General features: G+C 42.4%; 1 protein-coding gene across 9 annotated transcripts in view; it reads right to left on the bottom strand.

The window, feature by feature from the left end:
- Positions 1-21,279, bottom strand: part of tnxb (tenascin XB) — a 155,015-nt gene that overhangs the window by 54,105 nt on the left and 79,631 nt on the right. For 4 of the 9 annotated variants that reach the window (XM_062973569.1, XM_062973565.1, XM_062973566.1 and 1 more), the window contains 11 exons: positions 20,892-21,197; positions 18,399-18,692; positions 15,563-15,862; positions 13,027-13,335; positions 11,227-11,538; positions 9,522-9,809; positions 7,812-8,111; positions 5,625-5,912; positions 4,540-4,827; positions 2,250-2,540; positions 1,552-1,857 (listed from right to left, as the gene is read on the bottom strand). In XM_062973569.1, the coding sequence (XP_062829639.1) occupies positions 1,552-1,857; positions 2,250-2,540; positions 4,540-4,827; positions 5,625-5,912; positions 7,812-8,111; positions 9,522-9,809; positions 11,227-11,538; positions 13,027-13,335; positions 15,563-15,862; positions 18,399-18,692; positions 20,892-21,197 (3,282 nt within the window). The remainder of the gene's footprint in view (positions 1-1,551; positions 1,858-2,249; positions 2,541-4,539; positions 4,828-5,624; positions 5,913-7,811; positions 8,112-9,521; positions 9,810-11,226; positions 11,539-13,026; positions 13,336-15,562; positions 15,863-18,398; positions 18,693-20,891; positions 21,198-21,279) is intronic. The other 5 variants (XM_062973571.1, XM_062973573.1, XM_062973574.1 and 2 more) reach the window with 4 other exon arrangements.

Raw genomic sequence — 21,279 nt, 5'->3', positions numbered from 1 at the left:
TGACTGGTTATAGATTGGAGCACTGTCAGAAAGTGGAATTAATAGATGCAGCCATGTTTTCGCTGATTGACTATATCCATCTAGAACAGGGGTTCCCAACCTGTGGTCCATGGACCACCAGTGGTCCCCAAGAACTAAAATATGGTCTGCGGACTCACCATTACTACACCGTTGCAACAAGAGCAACTGGCCTTGCGAAACCCTCTTATAGTGCTAAGGTAATGGGGATGTCGGGGGGGAGAGACTGACTACCCTTGAAAGACACGACAAGCCTCCTGACTGCTGCTTCTCCTCCTCCTCTCTCCTCCTGATCGGAGCCATTCTGTGGTGCCTGGAAGCGGGGGTGCCTTGGTGTCTTTGTTTTTAGGCCTGTTCCTGGTGCTATCTGGGGTGCTGATTCAGGAAATTGCATTGGATAGATCACATCAGCTCTAGATTATTAAATATGATTTTCTGTGGGTGAAAAGATGGTGACTACTGGATGGCATATGTTATGTATCAGAAACTAGAGCTGATGTGATTCATTTCATGAAATTTTCTGGATCAGAACGCCAGATAACCAGACCGAATCGAAAGTTGATCAAAATGGATTTGTAACCCTTTTGGTACTAGTATTGGACAGTGGTCCCTGGTCAAGTAGTCCCTGGTCAAAAAGATTGGGAATCACTGATCTAGAATGTGGTCTATTTCTTTTCCTAAGCCCCTCCATTTTCCCAAGCATAATGGCGAATCACCTTTTCTCAAAGTACAACAACCTGAGTTCAGTCATCATGCTTCTAGTGATAGTTCATGGCTAGTTTGTTCTGGGCACATTTATTGAGTATTTTAAGCAGTTTACAGTATCTACAGAATTCTTTTCCAACATGAAATCTAAAATGAGTTGATTTTCTTCCTATCAGCTCACTTTACTGTCCAGCTTTCACAACCAAAAATAGAAATTGGGAATATGATAGCATGGATCACACTAACTCCAACATTTCAATGATATGCTATGATAATTTCTAGCTCCCTCATAACTGTGTCTCAAAATCCTCATCTTCTACTGGTTTCTTGACTGCAGTCTCCACTCTGATTAATGACTCAACCAAGGAATGAATGGGAAATGTTGAACTATTTCAATGTTTTCATGGTCTTCTTTAAAGTTATGACTGATTCTAAAGTGAAACAATTTTCATCTTACGCCAACAAAGAAGTTAACCATGTGGAAATCAGGGTCGTATGTTTTCCAGGCTGTATGGCCATGTTCCAGAAGTATTCTCTCCTGACGTTTTGCCCACATCTATGGCAGGCATCCTCAGAGGTTGTGAGGTACCTCACAACCTCTGAGGATGCCTGCCATAGTTGTGGGCAAAACGTCAGGAGAGAATACTTCTGGAACACGGCCATACAGCCCGGAAAACATATAACACCCCTATGATTCCGGCCATGAAAGCCTTCGACAACACATGTGGGAATCTATTTCTAATGCAACACAAAATGACATTTTAGCATAAGAGAAACCATTACAAAGTGTCTTCAGGGACTGACCAAGCATGTGCATTCACTGCTCACCTGTGAAGGTGTCAGTAGATATAGGCCCAAGGGTTTCACCACCTGTGATGCCATAGAGGTCAAACTGGTACCTCTGGGACGGAGCCAGGTTAGGGATTGTGACCTCACGAGAGTCACCATCCACTGGCACAGTCTGCACATCATCATCTCCATCTTCATACTGAACAAGGAAAGAATCAAAACGTCCCACTGGGACACTCCAAAAAAGGCGGACTGAATCGCTGTTGGTTTCTGAAACCAAGAGTTCCCCCAGGCGAGGTTTGCGTCTTTCATCTTCCTCCTCTTTCTCCTCCTCCTCTGGTTCAACTAGGATGGAAAATAGGGAAGAAAAAAGACCCGAGGGCCATGAGAAATGTTCTGCACCTGGATTGTTCTGCTATGGGAGGGAATGACAGCATGGAAAGGCCAAGAAATGCCCAAAGAAGGGGAAAAGCCTGAAAGGCAAAGAAGAAAAAGTTAGCATGGCAGCAAACATGCAATACAGTTCTTTATACCCAACGAGGAAAGAAAAAGAGAGGATGAGAAATTATGGGATGACCACAAAATGATGGGTGATGTCTACCAAACACGATGGAGAAGCACATATGTCTCTTTCCTAGATCAGAAGACAAGAGGGTATTATGGAAGGAATTCATTTCTCTCATCCTTTATATGACCCACTGCTTAAAAAAAACAAAACAGAAAAGACACCTGCTGACCTGTGGTGGCCTCAGAGGAAACAGGGCCAAGCCGTTTGCGACCAGAAAGTCCGTAAAGGTTGAACTTGTATCTGCGGGAAGGAGCCAGGTTTGAAACAGTGACTTTGCGAGAGGGGCCTTCCACGGGCAACGACTGGGGTTTGCCCTCCGCATCCTTGTATTGGATCAAGAACGAGTCAAAACTCCCCGTTAGGACAGTCCAGGAGAGAAGGGCTGAGTTGCTGGTGAGATCGGAAATGGAGAGCTCCCCCAGGCTGGGCTGCACTGACTCCTCTTTCTTCGCTGGAGATGCTGAAAAACAGGAATTTTGACCACATCTGCAAAAGAGTCTCCAAAAATTAAAAGTGATTCAAAGGATGCTGAATTCAGAGTTACTGATTTTAGTTTCCATCCCTTCCAGCAATTTTCAAAAATTACACTTAAGAAAGAGAAATCATTAATCAATCCAAGGCAGTGCAGTATATAATCATTGTGCAAGTTCTGACACAGGTGATCCATACTAGAATGTTTAATAATCACTTCGTTTTCTGAATTTACAGTTGGACCTTTGATTTCATGAGGGATTGATTCCATGACTCTTCATGGATACCCAAATTCACACATGATCAAGTCTCATTAGATGTTCTTTTTACCTGAAATAAACCTCTTTAGGAATTGCTAGGTCCTACAGCATGACTTCCACCTTCCACAAGAGATTGACCACAGAATCATACTCAGGTACCTATTTCTTTCAGGTTAAATCCTCCAGTGGAAGTTGACCTAGAGGACCTAGAGATTCCTAGAGAAAATATTTTGATCAAATCTACAAATAATCAAATCTGCAGAAGTCAAACTCACAAATATGGAGGGCCAACTCTATTGTTATAATAATCATTATTAATCTCCAAACATGATCATACATTCTGTGCTCTCTGCATGCGTGTTGGCATGATAAACATGAGCATGTGAATGGTACTTAACACACCATATTTAATGACATTAATAGGAAGCTGGAATGTGTCTAGGGTGACTAAAATGATCAAGGGTCTGGAAAACAAGCCCTATGAGGAGCATCTTAAACAGCTAGGCATGTTTAGCCTGCAGTAGAGAAGGCTGAGAGGAGACATGATGAAGGCCATGCATCAAGATGTGATGGGAAGTCATGGGGAGGAGGGAACAAGCTTGTTTTCTGCTGCCCTGGAGACTAGGATGTGGAACAATGGCTTCAAACTACAGGAAAGGAGATTTCACTTGAACATTAGGAAGAACTTCCTAACTGTGAGAGCTGTTCAGTAGTGGAACTCTCTGCCCCAGACTGTGGTGGAGGCTCCTTCTTTGGAGGTTTTTAAGTAGAGGCTAGATGGCCATCTGTCGAATGCAATACTTTGAATGCAATACTTTGAATGAATACTTTGAATGCAATTTTCCTGCTTCTTGACAGGGGATTGACTGAATGGTCCCCAAGGTCTCTTACAACTCTATGATTTTATGATTCTATTAATATCCCTAGGTCTCCAGTTTTGGCTCAGAAATCCCAGCCTGGTACTCCAAGTTAGGTGACCGCAAACTTAGTGCATTTCTCATCACAATCCCCTTGTATATCTTTTGAGGGCCAGTGCCAACATTCCTCTAGGTGCATTTCAGTCTATCAATATCCATCTTGAACTATAATCTCCAGAACTAAATACAGTTTTCCAGTTGAGGTCTGACCACAGCAGAACAGAGTGGTAATGTTACAGGAGCACCTCTATATCCACAAGTATTTGGTTCCAGGACCCCCATGAATTCTTCAGTACCACTTTATACATTTGTGTAGTAAGATAGCACTCTCTATACAAAATAGCAAGCAACTCAGATGAGTGCTGGAGAGAATCTGAGGATGTTTTCCCCAAATATTTTCAAGCCATGGTTGGTTGGATCCATTCATGCAGAACTTTTGGATACTGAGAGCCAACTGTGACACTATACTCCTGTTTATGCATCCTAGAATTGCATTGCCTTGTTTCTTTTGGCCCTTACATTACAGTGCTGTGTTTTGTGGTCTACTGAGACCCCTCCCCCCCCCCCCCCGATCAGTGGTTCTCAATCTGTGGGTCCCCAGGTGTTTTGATCTATAACTCCCAAAAATCCCAGCCAGTTCCCCAGCTGTTAGGATTTCTGAGAGTTGAAGGCCAAAACATCTGGGGACCCACAGGTCGAGAACCACTGCCCTAGATGCCTCCTAACCTACATTTATGCATTTTGTGGATTTTTGTCCATATTCCCATAGGCTTGACATGGCATTTCTCAGTTCAAAGCCATACACACTCACCTGTGACTGCATCTGCAGAGGCCGGGCCAAGACGTTTACGCCCTGCAATTCCATAGAGGTTGAACTTGTATCGACGAGAAGGGGATAGACTAGTGATGGTGGTCTCACGGGTGCTTGCATCCAAGGGCAATGCTTGAGGTTTGCCTTCGGCGTCCTTGTACTGGATTAAGAAGGAGTCAAAGTTCCCTGTATGAACAGTCCAGGTGAGATGGACGGAATCACTGGTGACGTTTGAGACAGAGAGCTGTCCCAAGCTGGGTGGAGCACGTGTTTCTGCTGGAGGTGACGCTATAAATGAAAAGAGAAAGGGAGATCTACTGAATCATTTCTTGGTACTAATAAAGGCTTCTTAAATGTGAACATTTTAAGGATAGTACAGGTAAGAAAGGTAACTATTAAGAAGATTAGTCTGCTGTATATACTCATTTGGAAGTCTAGAATTTTTGGTTTTAAAAAAATTGGGTCAACATATCTATGGGACAGTGTAAGAACTGTACCTTAACCTCCTCCATGCTCTTCAAACTCCTTTGAGGGGAAGTGTCAGACAGCCACCATCAATACTGTTATTTTCCAATGTAGGCATTCAAAAAAGTTTAGAAGTAATGGTGGTAGAGGCAGAAGTGGAGGTGGATGTTTCTTTTACATTATTTTGTATTGGATTAAATCGTTGCCTTTTGAGACTCTACTCAGAGAAGGGAATTGTCCTGATTTTAAGTAAGAATTAAGGTACAGTACATACAATGCTCCTTGAATTTGTTGCTCCAGGTTTTTTGGGTTGATTCTTCCACTAAAAGTTCTAGATTTATACATGAATATATACAGAAATATGTTGGCTAGACTACCATAATGGCTAGAAGGAGGAAGAGGAGACTTCACAGCTATCTTTCTGGGATCCTGGACTCACAAGATTCCTGCACTGAAGAGGGTGTGTTGATTAGAAGATAGTGTCCCCTGTTCCTTCTGAGCCTAACCTTGCATCTGATTCATCCAGCATATTGACCATTTCAGATCTGTTGTTATTTGAGTCTGAGCCCCAGCATCCTGCACAGACCTTGAGGAAGGAGCCTCACTCAAATGAAACTGACCTGTAACAGCATCAGTAGAGATGGGGCCCAGGCGCTTGCGTCCAGTGAATCCATAAAGGTTGAACTTGTATCTGCGGGACGGGGCCAGATTGGAGATGATGATCTCACGCAAGACTCCCTCCACTGGGATGGTCTGAAGCTTCCCGTTGGCATCTTTGTACTGGACCTGGAAGTTGTCAAAGCTCCCAGTGGGGACCGTCCATGAGAGGCGGACAGAGTCACTGGTGATGTCAGAGGCAGAGAGCTGCCCCAAACTGGGAGGAACTGGAGGTTCCTGTGGCAATGATGCTGGGAGGGATCAGGAGAAAAACAGAGCATTAGAAAGAGGAAGAGTTGAACTGCGAAGTACAAATTAAGCATGCAAATCCAGGGGGAGAAGATTCTGTTTACTATTTCATAATAATAATAATAATAATAATAATAATAATAATAACAACAACAACAACAACTTCTTTATTTTTATACCCCGCCTCTATCTCCCCAAAGGGGACTCAGGGCGGCTTACATGGGGCCAAGCCCGAATAAAAACAATAGCAATATAAAACACAACAATAGACAAAAGACATGCACAATTATAAAAAATTAAACATTAGCCAATAAGAACAAATGATAAGAACTAATAAAAACATGGATTGTTTTCTAGTCGCACGTTGACCTTTGGTAGCCCTGTGAATCCCATAGGATTTTCTTGGGCAAGAGAACACGAGAACGAGTCTGCTAAATGCCCAAGATTGCATCTACAAGCTGGAAGGTGTCCAGAGAAGGGCAACTAAAGTGATCAAAGGTTTGGAGACCATGCCCTATGAGAAGCATCTTAAAGAACTGAGTATGTTTAGCCTACAGAAGTGAAGGTTGAGTGGAGACATGATAGCCATGTGTAAATATGAGAAAGGGTATCATTAGGAAGAGCGAACAGGCTTGTTTTCTGCTGCCCTTGAAGCTAGGACTCAGAGCAATGGGTTCAAATGACAGAAAATGAGATTGTGCCGTCCGCCGGACAATAAAAAACTATAAAACTGAAACGTGCTGTCCTTTATCCGGGCGAACTGCAAATCCCTATAAGCTGTCCTATAGATATTGAACGACTGAGTCTGGATAACTTCAAAAAGGATGTTTATTCATACAAGGTTGTAAACCTGGCACAGATCTTAAAGTTGCAGAAAATGAAACAAATTTCTATAGGTTTTAGGTACAGAATTATCCCTGGTTCCAGAAAGCAAAGGTGATTATAAAACCACTATACCCTAATCACGCTGCCTATATTAGAAGGAGAAACTCTTTCCTTCCCTATCTTTACAGCAAAGATTAGTTCTAGAAGCGACAGAATAACCCTGCTCCTCTAACTAGAATTCCTATTCCAGATCAGTATAATTCAATACTTATCTAATTTGGATAGGCTTAGATTGGCCTGGTTTTGAGGATGATTTGTCCCAGTTAGCCTTGCACAGCTCCAGCACGTTGGAAGACAATAGCCAGAATGAAGCTCCAAAATGGAGACTAGACCCTGGTAAAAAGGGCGGTCCTAAGATGTTGCATTCTTTGACCAATCACTGCAAAGAAAACTGCAGCCAGCTCTTGCAGATTCCAAGCCATTTTTCCTAGGCTTTTGCAGCCAGAGGCTCAAACAAAATGTAAAGGAGGGAAAACAAACAAACGACCAATAGGTAAGGCAAACCATCGTCCTGGGGGACGGAACAGAGATTCCATCTGAATATTAGGAAGAATTTCCTGACCTTATGAGCTGTTCAACAGTGGAACTTTCTGCCTCAGAGTATGGTGGAAGCTCCTTCCTTGGAAACTTTTAAACAAATATTTGACAGCCATCTGTCAGGGATACTTTGATTGTGCTTTTCCTGCATGGCAGGGGTTGGATTGGATGGCCCATGTGGTCTCTTCCAACTCTATTATTCTATGATTGGGGGTTGTTATATGTTTTCCGGGCTGTATGGCCATGTTCCAGAAGTATTCTCTCCTGACGTTTCACCCACATCTATGGCAGACATCCTCAGAGGATGCCTGCCATAGATGTGGGAGAAACGTCAGGAGATCATACTTCTGGAACATGGCCATACAGCCTGGAAAACATACAACAACCCTGGGATCCCGGCCATGAAAGCCTTCGACAACATATTCTATGATTCTACAAGACTCAGCATAACTGAGGCAGAGAGAAGTTTCCATTGCTACCTGTGACAGTGTCAGCAGAAATGGGGCCCACACGCTTGCGACCAGAGATTCCATAGAGGTTGAACTTGTATCTCCGGGAGGGAACCAGGTTAGGGACGGTGATTTCACGAGACTCCCCTTCCACGGGCAGCATTTGTGGCTTTCCTTCTGCATCTTTGTATTGGATTGAGAAGGAATCAAAGCTGCCAGTGGGCACTGACCAGGAGAGAAGGATGGAATTGCTAGTGACATCTGAAACGGAGAGATCCCCCAAAGTGGGCTGAGGTGGTGGCAGTGGCGGTGGCGTTGTGGGCAATGGAGCTGAAAAAACAAAACAAAACAGAACAAAATGAAGATAAAGATATGATTGGAAGAAGGGAGTCACGATCTGCTGTCCAGACAAGACACTGATAGCATTGCGCTATTTCTGCACTCATCAGGTAATGGATCATTAAAGCTAATTCTGTCCTCATCCATCATCCCTGTTCTGATGTCAGCAAGCTCAGATAAAGCTTGGTGATAGTTAGTAGTGGTGGCGAAGAAATGGAAGAGATGGGATGTGGGTTTTCTCAGTGGAACAGATGCATGCCTTAGGACTTCATCACACGATTAGCTGCAAGCATCCTTGGACGATTGCATCACAGCTGATTGACAGAGCCCCATGCCGCCCATCACACGATGCAGGTTCACTTGGCTTCACCAAAAGTGTCCTATAATGGGGCCAGCATGGGGGGAAGCCACGCGTTGATGTTTCTCCACGTATGATACGGAAGCATTGCTCCCGGTGAGGCAGGACTCAGGGCAGCGGGACTGCCCTGCTGCCCTGCCAATTTGCCATGAGGTTGGCAAATCACTCCACAGGACCTTAATGTGATGAAGTCCTTAGCCACCTGAATAATGATCCTGGGCTAAACCACTCTTACAATTCCAACTAAAAATTGAAGGAACATATTTTCATATGTGGTGGATGTGTGAGAAGACAAGAATCTACTGGAAAACAATGCACAGCGCTTGCCAAAAAATCCTAAAAGTAAATCTACCACTAGTGCCAGAATCCTTCCTATTGGGAATGGTAAACTTAGAATGGTTAAAAAATGAAGATAAATTTTTCACATATTTAACGACAGCTGCCAGACTAGTATACGCAAAAGTATGGAAACAAAAAATCATCCCAGACAAAAACGAATGGATAACAAAAATAGTAGACATTATGAACATGGACCCTTTAACCTACTTGTTATCAAAGGTCGAAAATAAATCAAGAACTGCCACCAACTGGAAACCAGTCAAAGACTGGTTGAAAAAAGAAAAGATACCAATATTAATATAAGGAAAAACCGCATGGCTGCTACACAAGGAAAATAAGACAAGACTTAAACCAAAAGAATGGAAGATAACAAAAAGGAGAAGAGTGGAAGTCAAGAAATCTCCCCCCCCACACACACACCCTTCTCCCTCTTTTTTTCTTTTTTCTCTTCTTTTTCCCCACCCTATCCCAATTCAATTTTTTTATCTTCTTTTAAATAAATCTTTCAATAAAAATCTTTAAAACAAACAAACAACAATTCCAACTAAAACCTGGAATCACAACTCCTCTGACACAATACCCACCATCTGCTTTTTGAGCAATTTAGAAAAGCTCAAATGGTCATATTTGGGTCTCCAAGAGCTAAAAGATTTGGCCCCAATGCCAGAGGTCTCCCATCTTCTTCTAGATATACTCTTGCTCACCTGTCTCTGCTTCGGTGGAGATGGGACCGAGACGTTTTCTGCCTGAGACACCATAGAGGTTGATCTGATATCTGTGAGAGGGAACCAGGTCGTGGAGATGGAGAGAACGCAGGTTCCCATCGACAGGGAGCGCTTGTGATCTGTTCTGAGCATCTCGGTACTGGATGATGAAAGAGTCAAAATTTCCTTCCTCAACAGTCCAGGAGAGATCGAGAGAATTGGGCATAAGGTTACTTGCTGTCAGCTGCCCCAGTCTGAGCGGGGGAGTGGGTTTCTCCATCAATGGGGCTGAAACAGAGAAGAGCAGGGGGTGAATGTTCACATCGTCCCAGAGAAAACTTCAGGCAATACTACTCAGCCATCTAGGCCATGGTTTGTTTCATCAACCTCTGGTAACAATTAGGATGGGGCACTTGGCTCTCCTTCCCTCTTCATAAAAGTTCACTTTGTGGGATATCTCAGGGATTTTTTTTATGTCAGGAGCAACTTGGGAAACTGAAAGTCGCTCCTGGTGTGAGAGAATTGGCCGTCTGCAAGGATGTTGCCCAAGGGATGCCCAGATGTTTTATTATCCTGTGGGAGGCTTCTCTCACGTCCCCACACAGGAAGCTGGAGCTGACAGATGGGAGCTCACACCGCTTTCCGGATTTGAACTGCCGACCTTTTGGTCAGCTGTCCTGCCGGCACAAGAGTTTAACCCATTGTGCCACTGGATTATGATATATAACTCATCTGAAACACAGAAAAACTCCTCTGGAGTGAAGGTTATGTTACAGGCACTGGTTAATCAGTGTTTCAGAGCTTACAGTGCTAGGCATATTTGATAATTACGTGGAGACTCAGCCCATGGAAAAGTTACATTTTGGACCACAGTGCCTATTAAATATTTCAGGAAAAGTAAATTTTCTAACTTTTGCAGAACACAATTCCAGAGTATAATACAACTTATAAAATATGTTTATAAGTATCCACAATCCATACTACGGATCCAGCAGCAACTGCTTCATCTCACCTAAGTAGAATTGCATAGTTGGCTTTCTACATTTGCAGGTTTAACATTTGATTATTCACAGATAATTCACAGATTTAATTAATACTATTTCCCTAGGAATCTCTTGGTCCTCCACTGTGATTCTCTGATCACAGTTCAGGACGTATTCTGTAATTTGAGAGTTTTCTTTTTCTTTTGCATAGGAAACATGTTTTTCTGCATTAAAAAGAAACTATGATTTTGGTGAAGGAAACTTACTTTCTGCATAGAAAATACCGTTTCTGCACAAAAAAGCAACCCATTTCCTTTGCACATAATATATTACAAATTGCAATATTGTCAGGTTGTTGTGTGTTTTCTGGGCTGTATGGCCATGTTCCAGAAGTATTCTTTCCTGATGTTTTGCCCACATCTATGGCAGGAATCTTCAGAGGTTGTGAAGATGCCTGCCATAGATGTGCGCAAAACATCAGGAAAGAATACTTTTGGAACATGGCCATACAGCCCGGAAAACACACAACAACCCTGTGATTCTGGCCATGAAAGCCTTTGACAACACATGCAATATTGTCATCTTCCAGGATCCTTCTCAGCATGGTTTCTTGATGGCTAAAAACATCACTTGTGGTTTTATTCCAGAGCTGGGGGGGAAAAAACTGAAAGGAAAGAACTGTTGCCTGTGAAAAAGCAATGGTTATGGTGGGTACAGCTGACCTGTGACTGCCTCAGTGGAAAGGGATCCGATTCGCTTGGTGCCAGAAACTCCGTAAAGATGGAATTTGTATTTATGGGAAGGGGCCAGATTGGAGATGGTGACTTCACGGGCATCTGGGCCCACAGGCAAGGCCTGGGGTTTACCCTCCGCATCCTTGTACTGAATCAGGAAAGAGTCAAACGATGGTCCACTCAGGACAGTCCAGGCGAGTTTGAGCGAATCACTAGAAATGTCAAAACTGGAGAAGTTCCCAAGCTTGGGCTGGGGGACTGATACTCCTGCTTGTTCTGGCAGCGATGGTGAGACTGAGGCTATGAGAAAAAGAGGGAGGAAAGAAAAGGGAGGCAAATAAAGCGTCCATCAAGATGGTCTGAAATTCTTCTGCTCCTGTAATCATGAAATCATGAAGGGTCCCTCAACCAGTCACTGTAGGTTAAGAACAGAGTAAAGAACTGCACCCATTGCTTTCCATGTTCCTAAAGAGAAAACTGGAAAGTAAATATTGGTGATTGAGAGAGCATCCACATTGCAGAATTATAGCAGTTTGACACTAGTTTAACTGCCATGGCTCAATGCTATGGCATCATGAGAGTAGACATTGACACAGTGTCATCAATTATTTGTTCTGGTGCATATGGCTGCCATCATGGTCAATTTGGGGCCAGTCTGGAGCATAACACTCTGGACTGATGCTAGATTAAGCTGTCAGGGTGGATACAAGGAACGCAGTGGTGCAATTGGTTAAACCCTTGTGCTGCTGAACTGCTGACCTGAAGGTTGGCAGTTTGAATCCGCAAGATGGGGTGAGCTCACATTTGTCAGTCCAGCTCCCACCAACCTATCAGTTCGAAAACATGCCAATGTGAGTAGATAAATAGGTATTGCTTTAGCGGGAAAAGGCAAAGAGACATGCCAAGCAATCTTGCAGGCCACATGAGCAGGAGGTGACAAGGCAGGCTCCTCAGCTTGAAAACTGGCCAAAAAGCATTTTACCTGAGCCAGAGATGAGACCACCTACAGAAGCCGGAAATAAAAGGAGAAGCCTTTGCCTTGTTTGTGTTTGTATGTCTCATTGTATTTGACTGTAAAGGCATTGAATGTTTGGCTATTTTTTGTGTGTGTCAGGAGCGACTTGAGAAGCTGCAAGTCAGAGTTGTTGTATGTCTTTCGGGCTGTGTGGCCATGTTCCAGAAGTATTCTCTCCTGACGTTTCGCCCACATCTATGGCAGGCATTCTCAGAGGTTGTGAGGTAGTTTCTCCATACCTCACAACCTCTGAGGATGCCTGCCATAGATGTGGGCGAAACGTCAGGAGAGAATACTTCTGGAACATGGCCACACAGCCCGAAAGACATACAACAACTCTGTGATCCCAGCCATGAAAGCCTTCGACAACAAACTGCAAGTCGCTTCTGGTGTGAGAAAATTGGTCTCCTGCAAGGACGTTGCCCAAGGGATGCTCAGATGTTCGCTATTTTACCATTCTTGTGGGAAGCTTCTCTTATGTCCCTGCATGGGGAGCTGGGGCTGACAGAGGGAGCTCATTCTGCTCTCCTCGGATTCAAACCGGCAACCTTCAGGTCAGCAACCCAATCTTTAAGTCAGCAGTCCTACCGGCACAAGGGTTTAACCAATTGTTTGCCTATGTAAATACTGTAATCTGCTTTGAGTCCCCTAGGGGAGAAGGGCAGAATATAAATACAATGTATAATCATCAGTATTGTTATTACAACCCTTATGTGTGCATAAACCCCAGTATGACCCCAGCTAGAACCAATAATTCAGCCAGTGCTGCTGACCTGTAAGAGCCATTACGGGCAGAGGGCCATAACGCTTGCTTCCAAAAACCCCATAGAGGTTGAATCTATATCTTTGTGCAGGTTCCAGGTTTGGCACTGTGAGGGTTCGGGAGATGCCGTCCACAGGCAATGCCTGAAGTCTCCCTTGTGGGTCTTTGTATTGGACTAGGAAGGAATCAAAATTCCCAGTGGGGACGACCCAGGAGAGACGGACTGAATTACTGGTGACATCGGAAACAGAGAGCTGGTCCAGGCTTAGATGAGTGGTCACTCTTTCCGTGGTCACCTCTGGTGATGTTGCCATTGCAGCTAAAGACACACACAGAGAAAGACAGAGATGGTAATCCTTTTGGGTAGGCTGAGACCAGGTCTTAGAAACGTTATTATTTTGGACTACCACTTAAAGTGCTTGTGACCTAAATACACAAAAGGTGCTAGAGATGCTGACTAATCTTGGAAGTTAAGGAAGATCAGTCCTGGTTAGTACCTGAAGCACATTCACCAATAAATACTAGGCTCTGTAGACTATATTTCAAAGAAAGGAACTAGCCAAAAAGCACCTTTGAGTTTTCCTTACCTAAGAAAACTCTACAAAGACATTGACAAGCAAATTGAAGGGAAACTGAAGCATACTTAATTTGCTTCAGATATCAGATGGAAATAATGCAAACACTAGCCAACTAACCCGCTTCCTTATTCTGCTTTGACAAGAGTGTATATGATGTACTGATTCTGTGTGTGTGTCTTCAAGTTGCCTATCAACTTATGCTGATCTCATGAATGTCAAAGGGTTTTCTTAGGCAAGGAAAACTCAGTAATTTTACCAGTTTCTTCTTCTTAAACATGGCTTACAGCACTGGCTATTCCTTGGTGGTCTTCCACTGAAGTACAGTAGAGTCTCACTTATCCAAGACTTGCTTATCCAAGGTTCTGGATTATCCAAGGCATTTTTGTAGTCAATGTTTTCAATATATCGTGATATTTTGGTGCTAAATTCGTAAATACAGTAATTACAACATAACATGACTGCGTATTAAACTACTTTTTCTGTCAAATTTGTTGTAAAACATGATGTTTTGGTGCTTAATTTGTAAAATCATAACCTAATTTGATGTTTAATAGGCTTTTCCTTAATCCCTCCTATTTATCCAAGATTTTCGCTTATCCAAGGTTCTGCCGGCCTGTTTAGCTTGGATAAGTGAGACTCTACTGTACTAACCATAGCCAACCCTCCTTAGCTTCCAGATAAGGTGAGATCTGGTGTCTTAATACTGTATCTATTCAGCGTCTCAGAAAAAGATGGTACTGTTGAAAGTGCAACAATACTCACTACAGTAGAGTCTCACTTATCCAAGCCTCTGGATTATCCAAGCCATTTTTGTAGTCAATGTTTTCAATGTATCGTGATATTTTGGTGATAACTTCATAAATACAGTAATTACAACATAGCTTTACTGCGTATTGAACTACTTTTTCTGTCAAATTTGTTGTATAACATGATGTTTTAGTGCTTAATTTGTAAAATTATAACCTAATTTGATGTTTAATAGGCTTTTCCTTAATCCCTCCTTATTATCCAAGATATTCGCTTATCCAAGCTTCTGCCGGCCCGTTTAGCTTGGATAAGTGAGACTCTACTGTACTTAAAATAGGGATTGGAAACTATAAAAGACTGTAGAGTTGTATCCAACACTCCACTCCCTAAAAATCTGCCAAATGTACTCTAGGAAGCACGGGAGAATTTGGGGCATGCTTTAGACCAAGGGTCCCCAAACTAAGGCCCGGGGACCGGATGCGGCCCTCCAAGGTCATTTACCTGGCCCCTGCCCTCAGTTTTATAATATAATATTTTTATATCAGTTTTAATAATATAATACATATAATATTGATAGTAATATTATAATGTAATACTATGTAATACTAATAATAATATAGTATAATAATAATTATATATTATATATTACATGTAATATTACTAATAATATTACAGTTAGTGGTATAATTCAATATAGTAATATATAATGCTAATATTGTTCTATGCTAATAATATATTGTATTATATATACATATAAATTGTAAGTCGCTCTGAGTCCCCTTCGGGGTGAGAAGGACAGGATATAAATGTAGTAAATAAATAAATAATAAATAAATAAATTTTTGACTTAGGCTCGCCCAAAATCTGAAATGATTTGAAGGCACAGAACAACAATAATCCTAATTAACTTGACTATCGTGTTGGCCAGAAGCAGGTCCACACTTCCCATTGAAATCCTGATCGGTTTGAGTTGGTTAAAATTGTTTTTATTTTTTAATATTGTATTTTTCTTTCGTTGTTGTTGTTGTTTTTGCACTACAAATAAGACATATGCAGTGTGCATAGGAATTTGTTCAGGTTTTTTTTTTTTTAATGATAATTCGGCCCCTCAACAGTCTGAAGGATTGTGGACCGGCCCTCTGCTTTAAAAGTTTGAGGACCCCTGCTTTAGACCCACTGTTTTAGATCCATTCCACCCTGCTTTAGTTTCCTGTTGCTGACCTGTAGTGGCATCAATGGAGAAGGGACCTGAACGTTTGCGTCCAGAGACTCCATAGAGGTTGAACTTGTATCTGCGGGAAGGAACCAGGTTGGGGACAATGACCTCACGGGCATCCCCTTCCACTGGCAATGATTGGGGTTTGCCTTTGGCATCTTTGTAATGCACTAGGAAAGAATCAAAGCTCCCAGTACGGACGGTCCAGGAGAGACGGACAGAATCGGTGGTGATATCAGAAACAGAGAGCTCTCCCAGGCTGGGCTGAACAGCAGTCTCCTCCTCACTCTCCTGGGAAACTGAAGCTAAAACAGGGAAAGCAATAGTAAAAATAGTAAAAAGACAACAGCATTCTTTCCTGCCACCGTCCTAGCAAAAAACAAAACAAAAACACAAGCATAAATTTAAAGTTTAGGCCTGTTCCTCAATACATTGGCTGGGCTCTTTTCCTTAGAATGGACACTGCATCAGAAATTTTCACTTAATTCTAGCAAATGAAGAAAAGGAGAGAGAAAAATTATGAGCTCTTTGTCAATTCTGTTATTATATTTAGCTGAAGAGACACAAGCTGAAATGAAGACAGATGATACTCCAAAGTCCTGAAACAAAGCAATGAATTGCCTTAAGCACATAAAACGGTCCTCGATAGGGCTGCATTAAGATATATTGGGGCTTCTAGGCATTGAATCCCACTGCGTTACCAAAAAGAGCACTGTTCAGGTATTCTTCAGGAATGTTTTGTTTTTGTATATAAAGGTTCTTCACAAATCTGAGCTTCTAAATTCTACTTTAAGCTTGCACATAAATGTGGACCTAGTTCCAATTAACAATTACTGTATATACTCGAGTATAAGCCGACTCGGATATAAGCCGAGGCACCTAATTTTACCACAAAAAAACTGGAATAACTTATTGACTCGAGTATAAGCCAAGGGTGGGAAATGCAGCAGCTATGGGTAAATTTCAAAATAAAAATAGATGCCAATAAAATTTCATTAATCGAGGCATCAGTAGGTTAAATGTTTTGGAATATTTCATATTTCAAAGAAATACAATAAACTAGCTCTATAAGTGGAAAAGTAGGGGCAACAAAAACAATATGGTATCAACAATAACCTAATAATAATAATAATAATAATAATAATAATAATAAAAACTTCATTTGGATCCCACCCTATCTCCCCATGGGAACTCAGGCCGGCTTCCAACATAGTAACAGGCAAACATTCAATGCTTATATAAACAATACAGAGCTAGATATAGATCTATAATTACAGATACTAATTTCACATATGCATTTTCCCCTGAAACATTTGCAAATCCCCTCTGTGTGTGTATGTGTGTGTGTGTGCATCTCCCCCCCCCCCCCCCGTAATATTTGCAAGCCCTATATATAGGTAGGTAAGAATATATTCATATCTATCCAGACATCTCTCTTTATATAGATATTTGCAGAGACTTGCAAACATATGAGGGTAAATTCATATATAAAAATAATGTATATGTATGGCTACATGGATCTATATGTATAAAGGTACACAGGTACATGGATCTATATGTATAAAGGATTTGCAAAGACCTGCAAACATATGAGGGGAAATTCATATATAAAATTAATGTATATAGATAGATGCACATATAAAGGTACATAGAGATGGCAAAACTTGCAAGGGGTTAATGCCTATATATTTGTAGGAGAGGTTAACAAATTTTCAGGGGAAAATGCTTTCATAAGATTAATGAATATATATTTTTCTTCTTCCTGACTTGCAAGGGTGTCTTTCTCTTTGCAAAACATTCCCTTGATTAAGAGCAAGGGAGGGTTTGCAAAAGAAAACACTGGTAGGGAGAAGAGAGAAATAGATCTTCAAGTATATACGGTATTTAAACATATCTGTCCCAATGAGAAATATTTTGTCTCCTTGTGGAGAGAAAAAGTGGGTGAATAAATAATAATAAAAATTATGTATATGTGTGTGTGTATGTGTGTGTTTCTCCATATCTGAGCTTAGCACAGTGGGTTAAACCACTAAGCTGCAGAAAATCCTGCCAATTGAAAGATTGGCAGTTCAAGCCCAGGATGGGGTGAGCACCTGCCATCAGCTCCAACTCCCTTCCTACCTAGCAGATCGAAACAGAAATTTGGGTAGATAAATAGGTACCGCTTTAAGCGGGGAGGTAATAAAAGGCGCCCATAAGGACATGCCAGCAATTGAACTGGAAGGACATCTAAGGATGGCAAAGCTCCTCGTCATGGAAGATGGAGTGACAGCAGCCCCCTCCCCGCACTAGTCAGAATTGAGCACAGCCTCCAGATGCCGGAAATGGAAAAGATGGGAAAAGCCTTTACCTCTGTTTCTGTATTGTCTGCCTTTGTTAATTGTATAACAGCATTAAATGTTTGCCATATATATGTTGTGCAATCTGCCCTGAGTCCCCTCAGGGAGATAGAGCGGAATATAAATAAAGTATATGATTATTATTACCAACAGTTTTTCCTCTGTCCTCCCACTTTGCCTTTTAGTTCTTAGCATACTTCAATTGCTGCAAATGCAAAAAAAAATTTTGCACAGTTAACCCAGGGAGAAGATAGAAGGCAGCAGACTTCTTCCCTTTCCAGTACTCTAGCAAAAGCAAATTGCTAGCTTGTCTTTTCTGCCTCGTTAATAACTTTTGTCATCTTGACCATATTCTAATTCTGTTTGGCACATATGTGAAATTTTGGAAGATATGAAAGGCATTGGTCCTCACATGAATGCTTCCGGACTCTGAAAGAGAAAGCTAGAGCTGCTATAATGGGGATGCAATTTTCGAAACCACATGGAGATTTCTGCTGCTGACCTGTAATGGCGTCAATAGAGACCGGACCTAAGCGTTTACGGTCGGCAACTCCATAGAGGTTGAACTTGTATCTGTGGGAAGGAACAAGGTTGGGGATGACAACCTCACGGGAGTCCCCCTTCACCGGCAAGGCTTGAAATTTGCCTCCAGCATCCTTGTATTGCACTTGAAAAGAGTCAAAGCTCCCGGTGGGAATGGTCCAGGAGAGACGGACAGAATTGTTGGTGACATCCGAAAGGGAGAGCTCTCCCAGGCTGTGATGGACAGGGGTCGGATCCTCACTCTCCTGCGAAGCTGTATTCAGGAGTGAAAGAAGAGAAAGAAAAGTGACTGGTGAAGCCAGTTCTTAAAGGGTCAGTCTGTGCAGTTCCTAAATCATAAGAGAGTGAATGTTGGAGCTTAGTAAGCCGCTTCATTCCTAACTGACATAAAAATATCTTGTTTGTCTCCAAATATTCTTTAGGTTATGGGTGGTGGGCATTATTATCACATTTTTCCCCCATTCCTGATCATTTCAGTTTCAGGTCAAGAAATGGCATGGAGAAAATGATCTCTAAGGAGTGATGGGACTCATTAATATTGTCCTGAGGGACTATCTGCAGCCCATAGACCACACTTTGACAACCTCCTTCATAAATGATGCTGGGCGTGGAATAAATAAAATGGGAGTAGTGTAAATAAAAAGGGAGGAACACTAGTGGAAACAGTTCTTTGGTTTCACTCATATTGTAAGGGAGCAGTGTTGCCCAATGGGTTAAACCCTTGTGCTGGCTGGACTGCTGACCTGAAGGTTGGGTTGCTGATCTGAAGGTTGATGGTTTGAATCCGGGAGTTGGGGAGAGCTCCCGTTTGTCAAATCTAGCTTTCCTCCTAGCAGGATGGTAACACATCCGGGCATCCCCTGGGCAACGTCTCTGTAGACGGCCAATTCTCTCCCACCAGAAGTGACTTGTAGTATGTTCTCAAGTAGCTTCTTACATGACAAAAAAGCCCCATATAGTACTATGCTATGGATCACCCAAAAGTATTAGGGTTAGGAAATGTTAGAAACAGAGCTTGGAATTTCAACTATACTTCCCAGAATCCACTCAGCCTGCTGTTGCCATATTGGCTGGGAGAATCCAAAACACGTCACATGATCAAACGTTTCCAAGCTCAGAACTTTTCTTTAACATAGCAATAGATATAATACAACCAGTATCCACAGGACCTAGCACCTGCAGTTTCATTATTGCATCTCCAACCAGATAAATCTTCTCTAGGCATGTTCCAAGTCATCCAGCACAAATCTATGGTATATTTGGACCAGAAGTCTTTTTTTTCAATAGGGTTCACTATTATTCAAAGTTGTGTATAAGCAGTCTCTGGATGGATCTACTGTGGTTTTGGTGGTCATACTGTGGCTGTGGCGCAGGCTGGTGAGCAGCCTGCTGCAATAAATCACTCTGACCATGAGGTCATGAGTTCGAGGCCAGCCCGTGGCGGGGTGAGCACCCGTCAATTAAAAAAATAAAAAATAGCCCCTGCTCGTTGCTGACCTAGCAACCCGAAAGATAGTTGCATCTATCAAGTAGGAAATAAGATACCACTTATAAAGTGGGGAGGCAAATTTAACTAATTTACAATGTTGGAATGAGGAAGTGCCGTCACAGTGGATGATGAAGCAGCTGCTCCCCCCTGTGGCCAGAATTGAACATCCCCTCAGGAGAAGGTTAAATTGCCTCTGAGTCTGTCTCTGTCTCGGTTCTATGTGTATATGGGCATTGAATGTTTGCTCTATATGTATATAATGTGATCTGCCCTGAGTCCCCTTCGGGGTGAGAAGGGCGGAATATAAATACTGTAAATACTGTATTTTCAATTTTCATGAACATCTTCAGAAATTGAATTTTGGGACTATTTGAAAACAGGAATAAAATCGGGTGGGCAACAAACGCTTATGGCTGACTGTCTCTACAGATTAATAAATCTGATATGGAAAGACAGTATTTTGCTTGCAACCATATGTTGCAATTTAAGCCCTGGAAAAATAACTGACATCTCCAGAACAGGAGCAAAGATGGCTAAATCCTGTGCAGCAGGTCACAGATTAACTCGATATTTATTGCTCTGTAATGTGGTTGGCTGGAACCAGTTTCCTTCATCTCACTGGCAAAAAAGCAGGCTGTGATCCAGAAAGGGAGAGAAACATATTATTGCAAGCCAAACATTTGTCTGAATCGGTCTCAAGCTGATGGATAAAAAAGGAAGTGAAAAATTAAGCCATGAACATGGGGGAAAATGCAAGAGATAGATGAGAAAAAGAAACCAAAAGACAGATGTTCCTTCACGCCACAGGAAGGACTGTTAATAATTAAATTAATACAAGTGCTACGCCAACACTTCTGATAGTCCCACGCTGTCCTTTAAGGAAACAAAGAAGTTAAAATGGGAAGAAAAATTTCTGAAGACACTGTAGAGTAGACTGCGTTTTCTGTTGCTGTGGATGCTGACCTGTTGTGGCTTCGGTGGTGAGGGGGCTTGACCGCTTGCGTCCAGAGACCCCGTAGAGGTTGAACTTGTATCTGTGGGAATGAGCCAAGCTGGGGATGATGACTTCACGGGCATCCCCTCCCACAGGCAATGCTTGGGCTTTTCCTTCTGCATCCTTGTACTGCACTAGGAAAGAGTCAAAGCTTCCAGTGTGGACAGTCCAGGAGAGACGGAGAGAATTGTTGGTGACATCAGAGACCGAGAGCTTTCCCAGGCTGGGCTGAGCAGCAGTCCCTCTCTCAGCCTCTGGTGAGCCTGGCGTGGAAGCTAACGACACACAAATACAGAGAGAGGGAGGTTAGTGTGCAGAACCTCAAACATACTGGGGAGAACGGGTGGAGAGACATGG

Source organism: Anolis carolinensis, chromosome 2 (assembly GCF_035594765.1).
Source record: "Anolis carolinensis isolate JA03-04 chromosome 2, rAnoCar3.1.pri, whole genome shotgun sequence".
NCBI lineage: Eukaryota > Metazoa > Chordata > Lepidosauria > Squamata > Dactyloidae > Anolis > Anolis carolinensis.
The sequence above is the reverse complement of the archived record's forward strand: the minus strand, read 5'-3'. Positions and strand labels throughout refer to the sequence as shown.